The 18750-nt window shown below is 40.9% G+C and overlaps 2 protein-coding genes across 6 annotated transcripts; one reads left to right on the plus strand and one right to left on the minus strand.

Annotated features, from left to right (window-relative positions):
• The first annotated feature begins 1470 nt into the window (after positions 1-1470).
• LOC118398690 (heat shock factor protein 2-like) lies at positions 1471-7811 on the plus strand. Of its 3 annotated transcripts, none has more exons than XM_035794307.2 (11): positions 1471-1668; positions 2106-2214; positions 2303-2430; positions 5068-5192; positions 5298-5373; positions 5526-5584; positions 5670-5751; positions 6031-6143; positions 6232-6486; positions 6660-6814; positions 7139-7811. In XM_035794307.2, exons 1-11 carry the CDS (start codon positions 1576-1578, stop codon positions 7432-7434), a joined length of 1491 nt encoding a protein of 496 aa, XP_035650200.1. In that variant the 5' UTR covers positions 1471-1575; the 3' UTR covers positions 7435-7811. The 3 variants fall into 3 exon arrangements, with proteins under 3 accessions (XP_035650200.1, XP_035650198.1, XP_035650199.1); XM_035794305.2 differs by having other exon boundaries at positions 1472-1668; positions 6660-6771; positions 7075-7811; XM_035794306.2 differs by having other exon boundaries at positions 1472-1668; positions 6660-6722; positions 7075-7811.
• Positions 7812-7863: 52 nt separating this feature from the next.
• LOC118398691 (serine incorporator 1-like) lies at positions 7864-18698 on the minus strand. 3 transcript variants are annotated; one of them, XM_035794309.2, is made up of 10 exons: positions 18689-18698; positions 12551-12712; positions 12244-12437; positions 12011-12090; positions 10360-10497; positions 10037-10206; positions 9800-9890; positions 9553-9697; positions 9206-9430; positions 7864-8777 (listed from the first exon to the last, which is right to left on the minus strand). In XM_035794309.2, exons 2-10 carry the CDS (start codon positions 12584-12586, stop codon positions 8639-8641), a joined length of 1218 nt encoding a protein of 405 aa, XP_035650202.1. In that variant the 5' UTR covers positions 12587-12712; positions 18689-18698; the 3' UTR covers positions 7864-8638. The 3 variants fall into 3 exon arrangements, with proteins under 3 accessions (XP_035650202.1, XP_035650203.1, XP_035650201.1); XM_035794310.2 differs by lacking the exon at positions 18689-18698 and adding an exon at positions 15829-15847; XM_035794308.2 differs by lacking the exon at positions 18689-18698 and adding an exon at positions 13979-14146.
• Between the last annotated feature and the right edge of the window lie 52 nt (positions 18699-18750).

Below are 18750 nucleotides of genomic sequence, written 5' to 3' on the forward strand. Positions count from 1 at the left end.
ATAATGTCAAAAGCCAAACAGATGTCTAACAAAAAATTTTATCATCGATTTCTCTCAGCCAATCATCAGTCATTTGTGTAAGTGCCATGCTTGTTGAATGTCCTTCTCTATGTGTGCTGAAAGTTGTCAATTTGTTTACAGTAAAATAGTATTGTATCTGGCCAAAAGTTTACTAATGGTTGGTAACAGGCTGGTTTGTCGACTATTTGAGCCAGTAATGGGGGCTTTACTATTTTTGGGTAGTGGAATGACTTTTGCTTCTCTCAAGGCCTGAGGGTTCACACTTTCTCGTAGGCTTAGACTGAATATATGGCAAATAGAGGTGGCAATATTGGCCGTTATTATCCTCAGTAATTTTCCATCAAATTTTCCATCTTACACACTCACTTTACAAAATTCAAAATTATAATTATTGTCTTTCATAATTTTATCAGTTATACTTGGATGTGTAATGTCAGTGTTTGTTGCTGGCATGTCCTGCCTAAGTTTGCTGATATTGCCAATGAAAAAATCATTAAAGTAATATCAGTGGGCTTTGTGATGAATGAGCTGATTCAATGAATGATGGAGCTGAGTTGGCCTTTTGCCCAACATTTCATTTAAGCTGCTCCAAAGGTTTTTACTATCATTCTTTATATAATGTATCTTTGTTTCATAGTATAGTTTCTTATTTTTATCAACCTTAGTCATGTGATTTCTTAATTTGCAGTACACTTTCCAATCGGTTGGGCAGACTTATTTGCCACTCCGTTTGCCTCATAGCTCTCAACCATACAATTTTTCAATTCCTCGTCAATCTACGGGGATTTAAAAGTTTTTACAGTCATTTTCTTAATGGATGCATGCTTATTAGTAACTGGAATAAGCAATTTCATAAATGTGTCAAGTGCAGCGTCTGGATGCTCATCATTACACACCACAGACCAACAAACATTCTTAACATCAACAACATAGGAATCACTACAAAATGTATTGTATGACCTCTTATAGGTAGACTCAGCAAATTGACAATGCAGGTAGTAGCACCTTAGATATTGAGAAGACACAAGACTTCTCTCCCACAAAGTCACACACAAGCGCATGTGCTTGGGTTCACATCATGCAGGCACCAAAAAGCCAGAGAAGTTGAGCCTCGCTCTTCAACGCTCTTAGTTGTTACAGAAAGTGACCCACTGTGCTGTTTAGTTTCTGCATCTATATCATATTGCTGAGTGTACCTTTAAATCATGTCAGAAAAACTACAACATTTCACCAATACTTAATTACCTTTTTTTGGAAGGAAAACGATTTAACTCATATTGCAATTTATTAAAGGTCATATTTAATAGAAATCTGGTCAGTTACTTTAATGCATGTCACAGAAAAACAAAACATTTCAGCAATAATTTGCAAACGAATAATGATCTATGCATTATTCTCCATGTTACACATGTGTAATGTAAGTCAACATTCAACCAATCAGCTGCTGCTCTTCAAACAGGAAGTCGTATGCATGCTTAGGACGCTTGTTTTCTTCTTCTCAGCGACTTGCTTCTTTCATCACCAAAAGGCATCTTTCCATCTTCAGTTTGCAAAATGAAACAAAATTCAAATGTACCAGCCTTTCTCACCAAGCTTTGGACTCTTGTGGAAGATTCTGACACAAATGAATTTATTTGTTGGAGTCAGGTAAATAAAATTTCCCCCACTGAGCGTGCCAGCCTGGCAGAGCTAGGTAGCGCTAGCACTTGACTCTGCATGGTGTGAAACGAGTTAGCCAGTTATAGTAGCTATGTCTGCCTAGTCCTAGATGCATGTGTCGATTAGTAGGATTCAAGAAGCATCGTTTTGTTTTGTTACTGATACTCTTTTGTTATTATTGTCCCTACTGACTAAAGCTAGCACGTTATTTTGAATGATCTGTTTGTAAATTGGCTAGCTTCTTACAATAGCATATCAATAAAATTGGCTAACTAACAAAAGAGCATGTACATATGCATTCCTTGATAAAATTAAGCAAGAATACCCATGCACTATTTAGGTCCTGAAATGTAAGACACATAAATGTAATTGATTGGATGTAGTTGTAGACATTCTAGTCTCCTAATATATACACATTTATTTAGGAAGGTAACAGTTTCCTTGTCATGGATGAACAACGATTTTCCAAGGATATCCTTCCCAAGTTCTTCAAGCACAACAACATGGCCAGCTTTGTCAGACAGCTGAATATGTGTAAGTAAGCGCTTCTATAAACATAGTGGCTCTGCCGTTTTAGTGGAATGCCTCTTGTGCAGCTGTCTAATGGGTGGTCAATTTGCAGATGGATTTCGCAAAGTGATGCACATCGACACAGGCATAGTAAAGCAAGAGAGGGATGGACCAGTTGAATTTCAGCATCATTACTTTAAACATGGTCAGGATGACTTGCTGGAAAACATCAAAAGAAAGGTAAGACTAAGTCTGTGGCTGTTTGTCAGCCGCTGATTGTCAAGCAAATAACTGTCGGTCTCACGGTAATTGACCATTAATTAACATAAACACATTTAACATCTCCACACACAGTCTTATAAGCCATTTTAAAAAGTCTAATGAATCCATGTAATATAGCCTACACCTTCACAATAAATCCATTATTTATTTTAGACATGTCCAAAGAAAATGTAGTCTATTTCAGAAGGAAATAATAGCATAATCTGAGTTTTCCTTATGTTAGATCCAGATGTGGCTAGGCCAAATGGCTGTGGCCTACACAAGTTCATTTAGCAGACAAGATTTACTTATAATTCCTTTGCATTATTTTATAGTATGAAGAATACAATTGAACAAAGCTGAATAAAATATAAATATTTTCTACAAATGATTTGAGGGAGTGCGCACATGCGGCTATTCTGTGTTGAGCGGTTAACAAAGGAATAGGTACTCCTACACTACCAGTCAAAAGTTTTAGAACACCTACTCATTCAAGGGTTTTTCTTTATTTGTACTATTTTCTACATTGTAGAATAATAATGATGACATCAAAACTATTAAATAACATATGTAGTAACCAAAAGGGTGTTAAACAAATCTAAATATATTATATATTTGAGATTCATCAAGTAGCCACAGCTTTAGCCACAGCTTTGCACACTTTGGGCATTCTTTCAACCAGCTTCACCTGGAATGCTTTTCTAAAAGTCTTGAAGGCATTCCCACATATGCTGAACATGCATTTTCCTTCGCTTTGTGGTCCGACTCATCCCAAACCATCTCAATTTGGTTGAGGTCAGGGGATTGTGGAGGCCAGGTCATCTGATGCAGCATTCCATCACTCTCCTTCTTGGTCAAATAGCCCTTACACAGCCTGGAGGTGTGTTGGGTTATTGTACTGTTGAAAAACAAATAATAGGCCCACTAAGCCCAAACCAGATGCGTTGTTATATCGCTGCAGAATGCTGTGGTAGCCATACCGGTTAAGTGTGCTTGAATTCAATATAAATCACAGTGTCACCAGCCAAGCAACCCCACACCTCTTCCTCCATGCCTCAGGGTGGGAAATACACATGCAGAGATCATCCATTCACTCCCACTGTCTCACGAAGACATGGCAGTTGAAACCAAAAATCTCCAATTTAGACTCCAGACCAAAGGACAAATTTCCACAGGTCTAATGTCCATTGATTGTGTTTATTGGCCCAAGCAAGTTTCTTCTTCTTATTGGTGTCCTTTAGTAGTGGTTTCTTTGCAGAAATTCGACCATGAAGGCCTGATTCACACAGTCTCCTATGAACAGTTGTTGATGTGTCTGTTACTTGAACTCTGAAGCATTTATTTGGGTTGCAATTTCTGAGGCTGGTAATGCTAATGAACTTATTCTCTGCAGCAGAGGTAACTCTGGGTCTTTCGTTCCTGTGGCGGTCCTCATGAGAGCCAGTTTCATCATAGCGCTTGATGGTTTTTGCGACTGAACTTGAAGAAACTTTAAAAGTTCTCAATATTCCATATTGACTGACCTTCATGCCTTAAAGTAATGATGGACGGTCATTTCTCTTTGCTTGTTTGAGCTGTTCTTGCCATAATATGGACTTGGTCTTTTACAAAATAGGGCTAAAGACCATCTTCACAACACAACTGATTGGCTCAAACACATTAAGAAGGAAAGAAATTACACAAATTAACTATTAAGGCACACCTGTTAGTTGAATTGCACTCCAGGTGAATACCTCATGAAGCTGGTTGAGAGAATGCCAAGAGGGTGCAAACCTGTCAAGGCAAAGGGTGGCTACTTTGATGAATCTGAAATATATAAAATATATTTTGCTTTGTTTAACACTTTTTTTGGTTCAACATGATTCCATAGTTTTGATGTCTTCACTATTATTCTTCAATGTAGAAAATAGTAAAAAATAAAGATTAACCCTTGAATGAGTAGGTGTGTCCTAACTTTTGACTGGTACTGTATGTGTGACATTTGTTTTGATTTAGAATGGACCATTATCATGCACCTGTATCGAAACAGGGGCAGTGGGGAAAAATACGCAATCTATGCACTTAAATAGCGAATTTAGGACTTTTCCCTGTAGTGTATTTTCATGCCAGCCAGGTAGGCTCTACTCCTGTTGTAAATATAAGCAATGTGCTTAGTATTAGGGAAGTTGAGAAAAAATATAGTAGGGCAAGCCTATAGAAGGCTGATGGGATCCTCCTCTTTTTATTAGCGGCCATCACTCTGTTTTCTCCCGCATAGTCTAAACAAATGAGCTGATGGGTTCTCATGGAGTGTTTAATTAGATTTTCGAAAACATTTGCATTGATGTTATAGTGATTAGAGGGACAATAGCATGCTGAGTACCAGGCAGTTAGCAAGTTTGGTAGGCTACTAATGACTAGCAGCAGCATCAGAGCTTAGAGAAGCCTAATTGCCGTGACTAAAAAGGTCATGTGGAATTTGACTGCCTTCTCGACTTGTGACCGCCGGTGTGTTGGTAATACGGTCACCGCAACAGCCCTAGGTAAGACCTCATGGAAACAAACATATAATGGTAAACAAATAAATCACCTATATCAGTAAGTACGTCAAACCGAATAAGGGCATTTTTTTTCCAGGTTTCCAATGCAAGACCAAATGATACGAAGATCAGACAGGAAGACCTGTCCAATATTTTGGCCAGTGTTCAGAATGTTCACGGAAAACAAGAAAGCATTGATTCCAGACTCAACACACTGAAAAGGTAAGCAAACTACCATGCCCTGGCTATCAAATGGAGGTTAGAAAGTAGTATTGATGTGTTGGTTTGGAGAGAGTTCTATGCTCATGCTTGAATTTATGTTTACAGAGATAATGAAGGTCTATGGAGGGAAATATCAGACCTGAGACAGAAGCACTCCCAACAGCAGCAAATCATTAAGAAGGTGCAGCAAAACATTCTGCACCAAGAATGAGTTTCCATATTCAGTAGGAATTGAATTGGAAACAATTTGCTCACAATAAAAATGCTTAACAATTGTCCTTTAGGGTATAATAGTTGTCTAACTTTGATAATAATTATCTTTATTCATTGCAGTTAATACAATTCATCGTCACATTGGTACAGAAGAACCGGATGAGTTTAAAACGCAAGAGGTAATATAGTATAGCAATTCTTCCTTTGAATGACATCATCGATTACTAAACATTATTAATTCATTTCTGAATCTCCATTTTACAGGCCTATTCTACTGAACAGCAATGGAAAGAAGCCTAAATGCATCCATGAAATCTACGATGATCCTCCTCTGGACCACAACAAAGTATGTGTAGAGGTCTGAATGGGTTTACCTCCCTATATAAGGTGTACATGGTGGTGTCCATCCAATCAGTCAGGACGCTAATGATGCTAGCAAACAGATCCTTACATTTTTTTACAATATTAAGGCAGGATCACTGACAAGGAAAATGCCGCATTGTGAGAACAAAACTTGACATTGGCGGCGGTGCAGATTTTTTCCATGATATGAGTTTGTTACTTCAAAAGTCTGTTTTCTCAATGTAAGCTATTCTAAAGATGTACATTTTGAACTCTCTCGCAGCCCTCTGTCAGTGGTTTGAAGAGTGCTGATCTTACTGACGATGTCGTCATCTGTGATGTAACTGACGATGACACAGAGATCACAGAGGGCCCCTCAACAGCATTGGATCAATCGTAATTCAACATAAAAAAAATTGTTTCATGTATATTTCCATCTGCCATCATCCATCCTCATGCCTTTTCTCCTGTCCTTCATTCTCAGGGATGTAGAAATAGTTGAGGTCTTCAACAGCAATACTGTGTCACAGACAGACAGCGCTGACAGTATAGGACAGACCAACTCTTTAGTAATCGAACCAGAAGAGACCACCATAAGCACATATGATAGCCTTCCCACAAGCAGCACCTTGCAGCTCAACAAACAGTCAGGGTTGAGCCTGGAGGATCCAATGAAGATGATGGACTCAATCCTCAATGAGAGTGGAGCTATTTCTCAGAATATCAATCTCCTCGGCAAGTAAGTGGACTTGACTAGCTGTACGTTTGTGGCCTGTAGTTCATGAAGAACTGGAAGGCTTTCTCACATTATGTTCCATATTACTGCGTTGCATTTTTTTCATTTGTAAGGATAAAGGCCTATTGAATTATTGTCTCGTCTTACAGTTAATTGGCATCCAAATGTTTTAACAGGGTTGAGCTGATGGACTACTTGGACAGCATTGACTGCAGTTTGGAAGACTTTCAGGCTATGTTGTACGGGAAGCAGTTCAGCATTGATCCAGATATTTTAGAGGCCACAGAGGTTTATGTTAATTACATTTCCATAAATCTACAATTTTGCACTTGTATAGAATTACCTGGTTAACCCACTCAATTCAATATCCGGGATGTATTTGTTACAGAAACTGTTTAAGAACCAAACACAGCAAACTGAATGAAACATGGAGGGACCTACCTGAATTTGTCCAATAGAAACTCTACTCCAAATGGGAAATGCAACAAACGGTTTCTGTTGCGAAACCTTTTGCCACAGAATTGACATGATGATTATACCAAGTTTGTCTGAATTGTGTGTTTCTGAATACTCATTCATTTCACTCTTTAGGGGAGTGGTGGTCCCAAAGAAAATGCAGGGCTGCTATCCAAAGGAGACAAGTCTAGTTTCTCAGCAGACAACCAGCTGGTCCAGTACACATCCTGCCCTCTGCTGGCCTTCCTGGATGGCTGCACCCCTTTGGCCACAGAGGCAGACAGCAGCACAGCCACAGAGCTGGGAGACAGCCTGCTGCAGCACAACACTGAGGTCCCCACAGACCTGCTGGAGCCAGACGAGGAGCCTCCACGAAGCTCTCTGATCCGCCTGGAGCCCCTGACTGAGGCAGAGGCCAGCGAGTCAACGCTCTTCTATCTGTGTGAACTCAACCCAGAAGGTGACACCACTGACTCGACGCAGCTGGAGATTTAACAAGGTTAACCAAGGAGCAGAAAAAGGATTGGACCTTTTGTAGATACTTGTTAAAATGATCTATTTCCTGTTCAGAAGTAAGACATTCCGTCATTTAGTGGCATAATCTACTAACAGCTGTACGTAAACCCCGATTAAGATGAGGCTGCAATTGTTGGTTTAGGTTTCACTAAGTATTCTTGATATGTTAAGGATCACATTCATCTTTAATGAACAAAAAACAGAAGTGCCTGTTTCTTTAGTAAAACCCCAATGTTGATAATTTCAAGTACTGTAGTCGGATATGTACCGTGTATCATAATGTTTCATGTTAAGATTCATAGATTGCGAAGCTTAACAGTGACAATGACATTAAAAGAACAGCAAAAGCATCATTACATTCTGAATGCTTTGTTCTGTAAGTGAAGGTATATTCAAGAAAATGCATGCTTTGCCTTTAAAGTTTATTAAAAGGTGGGTTACAATGCACTTTAATACATGTCAAAAGACAAACAATTGTCAGTCTGCTGGAAATACTGAATACACATTTCTAGTATGTTAAAGCATCTACAAAATAATTTATCCACTGAACATCAGTATTTTACATTAAGATAACTCCAGTGTGAATCATAAGTAACAAGGTACACAAAACTGAAGGACTAATATCTGACCTAAAACAAGATGTGCATGATCACAAAAGGGAAAGCTGTAGTTTCAGTTTTGCAATTTGGGAGGATGTTCTGAAAAGGAAAGCACAGCAAAGCATGATGGTAGATTAGCCTATAATATGAACCTAGGATTACAACAATGAGCTAATATCTGAAACCCTGCACTTCATTGCTGCATAACTTAAAGCAAAGTGTAGCATATTATCAAACATCAAGCAGTCTTGCCCATTTTGTAACAAATCAATGATTCTTTCTGAATGTCTCTTATCCAGAGTCAATTACAGTTGACAAAGAGACCTCCTTTCACTGACCATCTCTCCAAGCCCCAGCTACCTTTACAACCCAACTCAGCAAAAAAACATTATTTAAATTTGCAATAGGATAAAACATGGTACATAAAACACCCATGTATTCAATACTATAGCATGCATGCAGTGTATTAACAAAAAGGGTGGGTGGGGAATGCACATACAGTATTTACAGAGCTTGTTCACCTTACGAGTTGAATATTCAAAATGATCATGAGCAAATTATTGCCCCCCTCATTCTTTAGATCATCAGTCGAAGTCTCGGTTGACCAGGACCAGTGGGGCTGCTAGGGTCCACACATAGAGGGCAATGCAGATCCAGCTGGAGGAGATCTTCACCCACACCGAGGGCCACTTGCTGGTCATTGTCTCATAGTTGGAGTCAGGGCTGAGAAAATCAAAAACAGACAAGTCAAACTCGCGAGCGATAGATGCAAAAGAGGTCAATCAAACTTGACCAAAACAATGGAATTGCCATGGAAATGTGTGGGGGGAAATGGCCGTGAGGGAAAGATCTCATTTAGGCTACTGTTTGTGTGCATTTCACACTGTTGAGGTAAAAATTGGAGTATAATGCTTGTATGGATGTCAACCCAAATACATGTCCATGTAATACTTAACCAATCAATTGCATTAGAGTTAAAAACGACTGACTACCACCACAGATTTGTTTACTAGCTATAAATTTATGCAAGGTAGCGCACGATCGCGTACGCACACAGCCGGTTTGGGTTCAGTGTAAGGCTACAGACTCATTACTGTTGCCTAGTTATCATCCTACTAGACCAAATAATCCAGGAGAGTGAGGATACACACCTGTACCAGTTGGTGAGGGTCATCATGATGTAGAGGGAGGCCAGGAAGAACATGAAGTGGAAGAAGGAGTAGCTGTAGGTGACTCCTTCCTTCTCGTTGTCCACGGCCCGGTTCTCACCATCTTCCACGTCAAAGTTCTCAGGGTGGTGGCCATCCTCAATCAGAGAAGACTCGTCACTGGTCAGAGTCAGTTTGTTCACCTGGGTGTTGGAGGAGTTGCGGATGCTATAGGAATGAATGGATAACATGTTATTGTCAGGGTCAATAGCAACTGCACAAAGCTGGTAACTGGTAAAATAGCATTAGCAGTTTCTTCGAAGAGAAAACTGCAGACTTTGTTTCCTTACCTTGAGTACAGAACACACATCAGGAACAGGACCAGCCCCACAATACCCTGGGCATCCCACCACTGAACAACAGGGTGGTCCTTACCAGCTGGGGTGGTGTTGTTGAGGCCAATGATACCCAGCAAGCTTGGGTTGCATTTCCTGTCTGTGGATGGCAAAGACAAACACATTTACTCGAGAGCTTGTCTTGATGAAGAGCTAGCCATTTATTGGTGTATCGGAGACATTTGATCATTAAACTTCTCACCTGGCTCGTTGGTCATGGCAGACCAGGTGAGATACATGGTGTACAGAGTCACAATGGAAGACTGCAGCAACCCAGACCTTGGCTGGGACTCCTGTTGAGAAAAGGGGTGAGATAACACTAAGATGTAAATGTGTCAGAACATATTATAATTACATGTTTATTATACAAGATGAAGGTCCAGAGACTAAGGTTTCTGGGGTACAACAGGTGACATGCTGGTCCAATGCACTTCCTTACCTGAATCTTGGGCAGGACGGACATGACTGAGGCTCCGACACACAGCAGCATGTTGACAGTGATGAAGGCCTTGTTCTCAGTGCAGCCGTCAGTGTGGGTGTAGTAGACGTAGAACATGATCAGAGACACCAGGGACAGGATGTAGTTGATGGTTGTAGCAGACAGCAGAGCTGCACGGGAGAAATTAGACTTACTGGTTATTTCTGGACAATGGGGACAGGGGGAGTTAAAAGTGTAGACACAGAGGGTTGCTTTAACTCAATCTGACACCAGTGCATTTTCACAAGGTATTCTTAAAGAGATGCTCCTGTTGATTACCATACCTGCATACCAGCAGCGAGAGTTTCCCTCCTCCATCTTCTCCACCCAGGACTCATTCCAGGAGTGGGCAAAGTCTATCAGCAGGACCAGCTGGATCAGGATGAAGCAAAAAGCTCCAGCCATTCCTATGTAGAACCAAACTAAGGGAGAGAAGTGTGAACTAGCTGCAGGCTAAGTGAGTATTATTAGCTACACTTTCAGTACCAGTCAAAAGTTTGGACACCTACTCATTCAAGGGTTTTTCTTTATTTTTTTCTACTTGATATTCTTCAAAGTAGCCACCTTTTGCTTTGATGGCAGCTTTGCACATTCTTGGCACTCAACCAGCTTCATGAGTTAGTCACCTGGAATGCATTTCAATTAACAGGTGTGCCTTGTTAAAAGTACATTTGTGGAATTTATTTCCTTGTTAATACGTTTGAGCCAATTAGTTGTGTTGTGACAAGGAAGGGGTGGTATACAGAAGAAAGCCCTATTTGTTAAAAGACCAAGTCCATATTATGGCAAGAACAACTCAAATAAGCAAAGAGAAATGACAGTCCATCATTACCTTAACACATGAAGGTCCGTCAATGTGGAAAATGTCAAGAACTTTTAAAGTTTCTTCAAGTGCAATTGCAAAAACCATAAAGTGCTATGATGAAACTGGCTCTTATCAGGACCGCCACAGGAAAGGAAGAACCAGAGTTACCTTTGCTGCACAGAACAAGTTCATTGGAGTTATCAGCCTCAGAAATTGCAGCCCAAATAAATGCTTCACAGAGTTCAAGTAACAGAGACATCTTAACATCAACTATTCAAAGGAGACTGTGTGAATCAGGCCTATGTGGTCAAATTACTGCAAAGAAACCACTACTAAAGGACACCAATAATAAGAAGAGACTTGCTTGGGCCAAGAAACACGAGCAATGGACATTAGACCGGTGGAAATCTGAGCCCAAATGTAAGATTTTTGGTTCCAACCTCTGTGTCTTTGTGAGACAGAGAGTAGGTGAACGGATGATCTCTGGATGTGTGGTTCCCACCGTGAAGCATGGAGGAGGTGTGATGGTGCTTTGCTGGTGACACGGTGTGATTTATTTTGAATTTAAGGAAGACTTAACCAGCATGGTTACCACAGCATTCTGCAGCGATACACCATCCCATCTGGTTTGCGCTTATTGGGACTATCATTTGTTTTTCAACAGGACAATGACCCAACACACCTCCAGGGTGTGTAAGGTCTATTTAACCAAGAAAGAGATTGATGAGTGCTGCATCAGATGACCTGGCCTCCACAATCACCCAACCTCAACTCAATTGAGATGGTTTGGGATGAGTTAGACTGCAGAGTGAAGGAAAAGCAGCCAACAAGTGCTCAGCATATGTGGGAACTCCAAAACTGTTGGAAAAGCATTCCAGGTGAAGCTGGTTGAGAGCATGCCAAGAGTTTGCCAAGCTGTCATCAAGACAAAGGTTGGCTACTTTGAAGAATCTAAAATATATTTTTGCATACGTGTTATTTCATAGTTTTGATGTCTTCACTATTATTCTACAATGTAGAAAATAATAAAAATAAAGAAATCCTTGAATGAGTAGGTGTCCAAACGTTTGACTGGTACTGTATATTTCTATGAGACAGAAAAACATTATTTGTATGAAAAGGGCCATTACCAGTTGTGAAGGGACCCTCTGGAATGAAGAATGCACCAATGGTAATGGCAGTCGCAGAAGCAAATTTGAAGAACCAAAACCTAAAAAGCATAAGTATTTTAACTGATCGACCTGTTTGAACTTAAATATACCTATGGATACCCTTGTTCCTTATTTCTCTTCCTGCATTGCAGTATATAATGCTTACTGATATTGTCATAGCCCATATATGAAGAGGACACAGTGCTATTTACCCATTGTGTATAGTAGCTCTGGGATCCTGGCTACTCTTGACTTTGACCATGAGGAGGGAGAAGAGCAGGAAGAACATTGCCATGCCGAAGCAGATACGGTACACAGCCTTGTAGCCAACCAAGACATCACAGTTGACATGACCCTCCACACCTGGAATTGATGTACCCATTCCCCCATCACAGAATCCTGGAATCTGCAAGAGCCAAGATGCACAAGTAACTAGTCAGGCCAAACAAAAATGTGTAGAATTAGTTGTCTTAACTGTAAATGTTGTATGTCAAATACATAAAACACATAGTTTGGTACCTTCTTGAGCTGCTCTTCCATCCCTGGCATGAGCATAATGCATGCGATGCCCACACACAGCAGGAGGAAGAAGGCATAGATGAGTCGGGTGACAGTGGAGTTATTCCCACTGGGGCAGCATTTGCACAGCAGACAGGGCGCAGTGCCACACAGGCAGGGGATCTACAAGGCAAGACAAGGGAATGGGGTTAAATATGATTAAAACCAATTAGCTAAGTCATACAAGTATAGAACTGATGCTGACAAAATATTATATCTGCCCACCGCTGAATGGTTTTACAGTTAGAATATAGCCTAAGTACAAAGTCAATAGGGTTTTCATTCATTGATAAAAGTGAATACATCTACGTAGGGTTGACATAATACCAACACACTTGTTTTTCCCAAGTTGCTAACTGCGTTGGAAACCAAATCTCTGCTAAGAATAGAGATCTGGCCACGGCATGTGTCAAACCTAATCAAGTTGATACCAATGTGGAGGAGAGACCAGGCAGTTAACGGTACACTTTTAGCTTAAATAGTTTCAGGAATATTATTAGTTAAACTAAATAGGAAACAATACCAGACATATGCCTAACTGAACTGAGTGCCGTTAAATTCAAAAGTATTTTAATGACCCACATTTCACAATGCACTGGTGGCCTAACTGGAGACGTCACAGTTAACGGTTATCTGACATTTGATTCTGTTTTGATGCCTAGCCACGGTGTTGCAATATTTCCAAGTACCGGGCAGTAGCTAGCTGGTTAAAATGATCACCATGTTATTGATAAACAATCGTCATATGCAGGTTTTGACAGTTCGATCCCCGAACTGGTTTGCTTTGCTTGCGCGCTCTGTAAGTTTACATTTTCAATTCTACAGCAATGTAGGCCTACTTGAGACCTAGCTAGATAAACGCTAACGTTAACTATGACGTCTCCAGTTAGGCCACCTGTGCATTGTGAAATGTGGGTCATTAAAATACTCTTGAACATATAGGCACTATCAATAACAAAGTGGCTATCTAGCTAGGTCTCAAGTAGGCCTACATTGCTGTAGAATTTCAAATGTAAACGTACAGAGAGCAAGCAAAGCAAACCAGTTCGGGGATCGAACTGTCAAAACCTGCATATGACGAGTGTTTATCAAATGACATGACGATTTTAACCATCCAACGTTAGCTAGCTAAAATTGTGGTCATGTTTTAGAAAGATTACCCGGGGCCAATGTATTTGATTAAAAGGCAATGCACCAAGCCATACTGAACAGGGAACCACCCTGGCTTTGTTGTTGTGCATTGACGCTAACACAGCTACAATTACTTTAGGATTACTGTAGCTAGCGAAACTGTCGTCTGAATAAATATTTGATTCGGTCCGTTTTTTTTTTTAAAGTGGATCTGAGTGATGTCGACTTATTTTAATTATCATAAAAACGAAGGCTTACCCAACTCGCCATGGAACACAGTCCGAGAACGGCCCCCATGATGTTATGCCGAAATAAGACTTCTCTGTGCTGTAAAAAATGGATGCTTTTCGTCTGTTTACAACACAATCGCGCTTCTTCTTAGGATTTGGTTCGTGGCTCGCATCCAATTGAAGGTGCATATACCGCCATCTACTGTACTGGTGTGTGAGGCATTTCACGGCCTACTGTACCTACATTACATTATGTACCCACATTAAATTACACACAATTTGAGAAAATTAAAAGTGCCCTGCCAACTATTAACCCTCTAAAAAAAAAAAGAACATTCCACTATTTAACCCTATCTAATCCTACTCCAAACCAAAGGTCTGAGAGGATAGAACTCAACCACTCAACACCCCATGCAACTGTTCTGCAAAAAAAATCCTTGCAATCCAAAGTACTTCTCTGCGGCAGCCACCACAACCTCTATTTTCTGTGACTTCTGATCCATTTCTACAGTATAATTGACATCCATGGCTATGAATACCCAAAATCACACCTTACTGAAGCACAAATTCTTCCCATCGCTCGCTCTCTTGGGCTCTGCCTATCCACAGGAATCCTCTCAACATCCCTCGCCCTGTACCCATCTTCCGCTACCATTCTCGTCACTGCTCCTGCACACTTCTCAGATCTACGGATCTCCCTACTACTGCAACATGCCCATAACTAGCATTTTCGGAAAACAAAAGTTCTCATGGGATAACTTACACTTCCGGCAATTAAACAAGCTAAGCATCAGTATAGAGACAAAGTAGAGTCGCAATTCAATGGCTCAGACAAGAGGTGTGGCAGGGTCTACAGTCAATCACTGACTACAAATGGAAAACCAGACCTGTCTCGGACCACAATGTCTTGTTTAGTTTGTCTTGCTCCCAGACAAACTAAACAACTTCTTTGCTAGCTTTGAGGACAACACAGTGTCACTACATGGCCCGCTATCAAAAATCTGTGGGCTCTCCTTCACTGCAGCCAACGTGAGTAAAACATTTAAACGTGTTAACCCTCGCAACGCTGCCGGCCCAGACGGCATCCCCAGCCGCTTCCTCAGAGCATGCGCAGACCAGCTGGCTGGTGTGTTTACAGACATATTCAATCAATCCTTATCCCAGTCTGCTGGTCCCACATGCTTCAAGAGGGCCACCATTGTTCCTGTTCCCAAGAAAGCGAAGGTAACTGAGCTAAATGACTATCGCCCCGTAGCACTCACTTCCGTCATCATCAAGTGCTTTGAGAGACTAGTCAAGGACCATATCACCTCCACCCTACCTGACACCCTAGACCCACTCCAATTTGCCTACTGCTATAATAGGTCCACAGACAACGCAATCGCAATCACACTGCCCTAACCCAGCTGGACAAGCGGAATACCTATGTAAGAATGCTGTTCATCGACTACAGCTCAGCATTTAACACCATAATACCCTCCATAATACCCCAGGTCGAGACCCTGGGTCTCGACCTCACCCTGTGCGACTGGGTCCTGCACTTCATGACGGTCCACCCCCAGGTGGTGAGGGTAGGTAAAAACATCTCCATCCCACAGATCCTCAACACTGGATCCCTCTTCTGTACTCCCTGTTCAGCCATGACTGCGTGGCCATGCACGCATTCAACTCAATCATCAAGTTTACAGACGACACTACAGTGGTAGGCTTGATTACCAACAACGACGAGACGGCCTACAGGGAGAAGATGAGGCCCCTCGGAATGTGGCGTCAGGAAAATAACCTCACACTCAATGTCAACAAAACAAAGGAGACGATCATGGACTTCAGGAAACAGCAGAGGGAGCAGTAGTGGAGAAGGTGGAAAGTTTTAAGTACCTGGTCCAGGTAATGGTCCACCCACGAAGACAGCGTGGTGAAGATGGTGCAGCAGCGCCTCTTCAACCTCAGGAGGCTGAAGAAATTCAGCTCGTCAGCAAAAACACTCAAACTTTTACAGATGCACAATCAAGAGCATCCTGTCGGGCTGTGTCACCACCTGGTACGGCAACTGCTCCGCCCACAACCGTAAGGCTCTCCAGAGGGTAGTGAGGTCTGCACATCGCATCACCGGGGGCAAACTACCTGCCTTCCAGGACACCTACACCACCCGATGTCACAGGAAGGCCAAAAAGGTAATCAACCACCCGAGCCACTGCCTGTTCACCCTACTATCATCCAGAAGGCGAGGTCAGTACAGGTGCATCAAAGCGGGGACCGAGAGACTGACAGCTTCTATCTCAAGGCCATCAGACTGTTAAACAGCCACCACTAACATTGAGTGGCTGCTGCCAACACACTGACTCATCTCTAGCCACTTTAATAATGAACAAAAATTATGTAATAAATGTATCACTAGCCACTTTAAACAATGCGACTTTATATAATGTTTACATACCCTACATTACTCATCTCATGTGTATATACTGTACTCTATACCATCTACTGCATCTTGCCTATGCCGTTCGGCCATCGATCATTCATATATTTTTAAGTACCTATTCTTATTCATTCCTTTACATTTGTGTGTATAAGGTAGTTGTTGTGAAATTGTTAGGTTAGATTACTTGTTATTGCAGTCGGAACTAGAAGCACAAGCATTTCGCTACACTCGCATTAACATCTAACCATGTGTATGTGACAAATAACATTTTATTTGATTTAAGAAGAAAATAACTTGTCCTAATTGCATTTTCCTATCACGTTGAATTGACTTACTTCTTAGCTGTTTTCTAATTTTAATAATAGAGTCACATTGAACATGTAAATACCCCCTGAGCACAAATGCTGCGGATAGAGAAAAAGAGAATGTGTGGGAAATAAGTATGATTCATGCATGGCTTTTTCAGTGAGCGAAGGGCTACTGTTAAAGTTCACAGTCGACAAATCAACCATGATGTTAGATCAGATATTTGGTAGCTCTATCACCTTTAGGCTATTTTGGATAAACACATATTCTGGATATGGAGCATTAGGAAGTCATCCATGAGTGCTTTGAGTTTCAGAAGTAGCCTCGCACGAGCCTTGTTGTTCAGACAGTACTCATAAAACTAATTGCATTAATGGGAATCAGGAAAGATTAGGGACACCGTAGCCTAATTCTATCAAGAGTCGTCATGTATTGAGTGAGGCAGTTCGTTTTACCTCTCCAAGCTACTATAGCAAAGAAACTCTGACTATAGCCTGACACTAATGATTTAGTAGAATAGGAACGTCTAGGGGAAATTCATGCATAACACTTTTCTCACCATCACAAGACCCCCCAACCATTTGAGACTCTTGAAATGGATTTGCATCATTACATGTGTCACACCCTGACCATAGAGACATACCTATGTTTTGTTTGGTCAGGGTGTGATCTGAGTGGGCATTATGTTGGATGTCTAGTTTGTCCGTTTCTGTGTTTGGGCCTGATATGGTTCTCAAATCAGAGGCAGGTGTTAGTCATTGTCTGTGATTGGGAACCATATTTAGGTAGCCTGTTTTGTGGTTGGTTGTTTCCTGTCTGTGTGTTTGTTGCACCAGATAAGGCTGTTTCGGTTTTGCCACACGGTTATTGTTTTGTATTATGTTCATGTTGAGTTTTCCTATTAAAAACATGAACTTTAACCACGCTGCATTTTGTTCCGCCTCTCCTTCCCAGGAGGAAAGCCGTTACAACATGGTTCACAACACAAAATTGTGCTGCTAATCAAATTTAAATTTGATTTGTCTCATACACATATTTTGCAGATGCTATTGCAGCTGCAGTGAAATGCTCATGTTTCTAGCTCCAACATTGCAGTGGCTTTGTCCCAGTTTAGTTAGTCTGTGTTTTCTCCAGCTGAAAAGGGGTGCATATGTTCCCTGTCCTCCCATGCATATTTAATATCACAATTATGTCATGAAATTCATTTTTTCTTTGGCTGTCTGGTCTAGGATTCAGTGTTACATTTCATAATTGAGTACGTTTCCAGAAAACCTCATTGCTCATTTTATTTCTGGGAAGAGAGCAATTGTGGAGGTGACACATCACCTAGTGTTCAGTGATGCATAGGCATATTCTACAAATAGATGAACCACTACACAAGAAATGAATTAAAGCATTCATTTGGTAGGATACCTTATTCCATTAGACTTTGCAATGACTGAAATAGGCCTGTCTCGCTCATTGTATGACAGGTACATTCAAACTTCTGACCCACTGGGAATGTGATGAAAGAAATAAGTTTGCCCAGCAACAGTCCCAAAACATCACTGCTCTAGAGGAGATCTGCATAGAGGAATGGGCCAAAATACCAGCAACAGTGTGTGAAAACCTTGTGAAGACTTAGCGAAAACATTTGACCTCTGTCATTGCCAACAAAGGGTATATAACAAAGTATTGAGATAAACTTTTGTTATTGACCAAATACTTATTTTCCACCATAATTTACAAATAAATTAATTAATCCTACAATGTGATTTTCTTCTCTCATTTTGTCTGTCATAGTTGAACCTGATGAAAATGACAGGCCTCTCTCAGCTTTAAGTGGGAGAACTTGCACAATTGGTGGCTGACTAAATACTTTGCCCCACTGTGTGTATATATATATATATATATAAAACACAGGGCTTTAACCCAAACAAAGAGTGAGATGTAAACCTCTAATAAATACATGGGACGAGACACGTAATAACACTAGTACACAAGCCAATAGAACAGCACACAGGTACTCACAACACCAACGGACATGGAACAATAATCAACATGAACAGAGGGCACATATATACACATACTAA

The sequence above is a fragment of the Oncorhynchus keta genome, chromosome 19, assembly GCF_023373465.1.
Source record: "Oncorhynchus keta strain PuntledgeMale-10-30-2019 chromosome 19, Oket_V2, whole genome shotgun sequence".
Classification (NCBI taxonomy): Eukaryota; Metazoa; Chordata; class Actinopteri; order Salmoniformes; family Salmonidae; genus Oncorhynchus; species Oncorhynchus keta.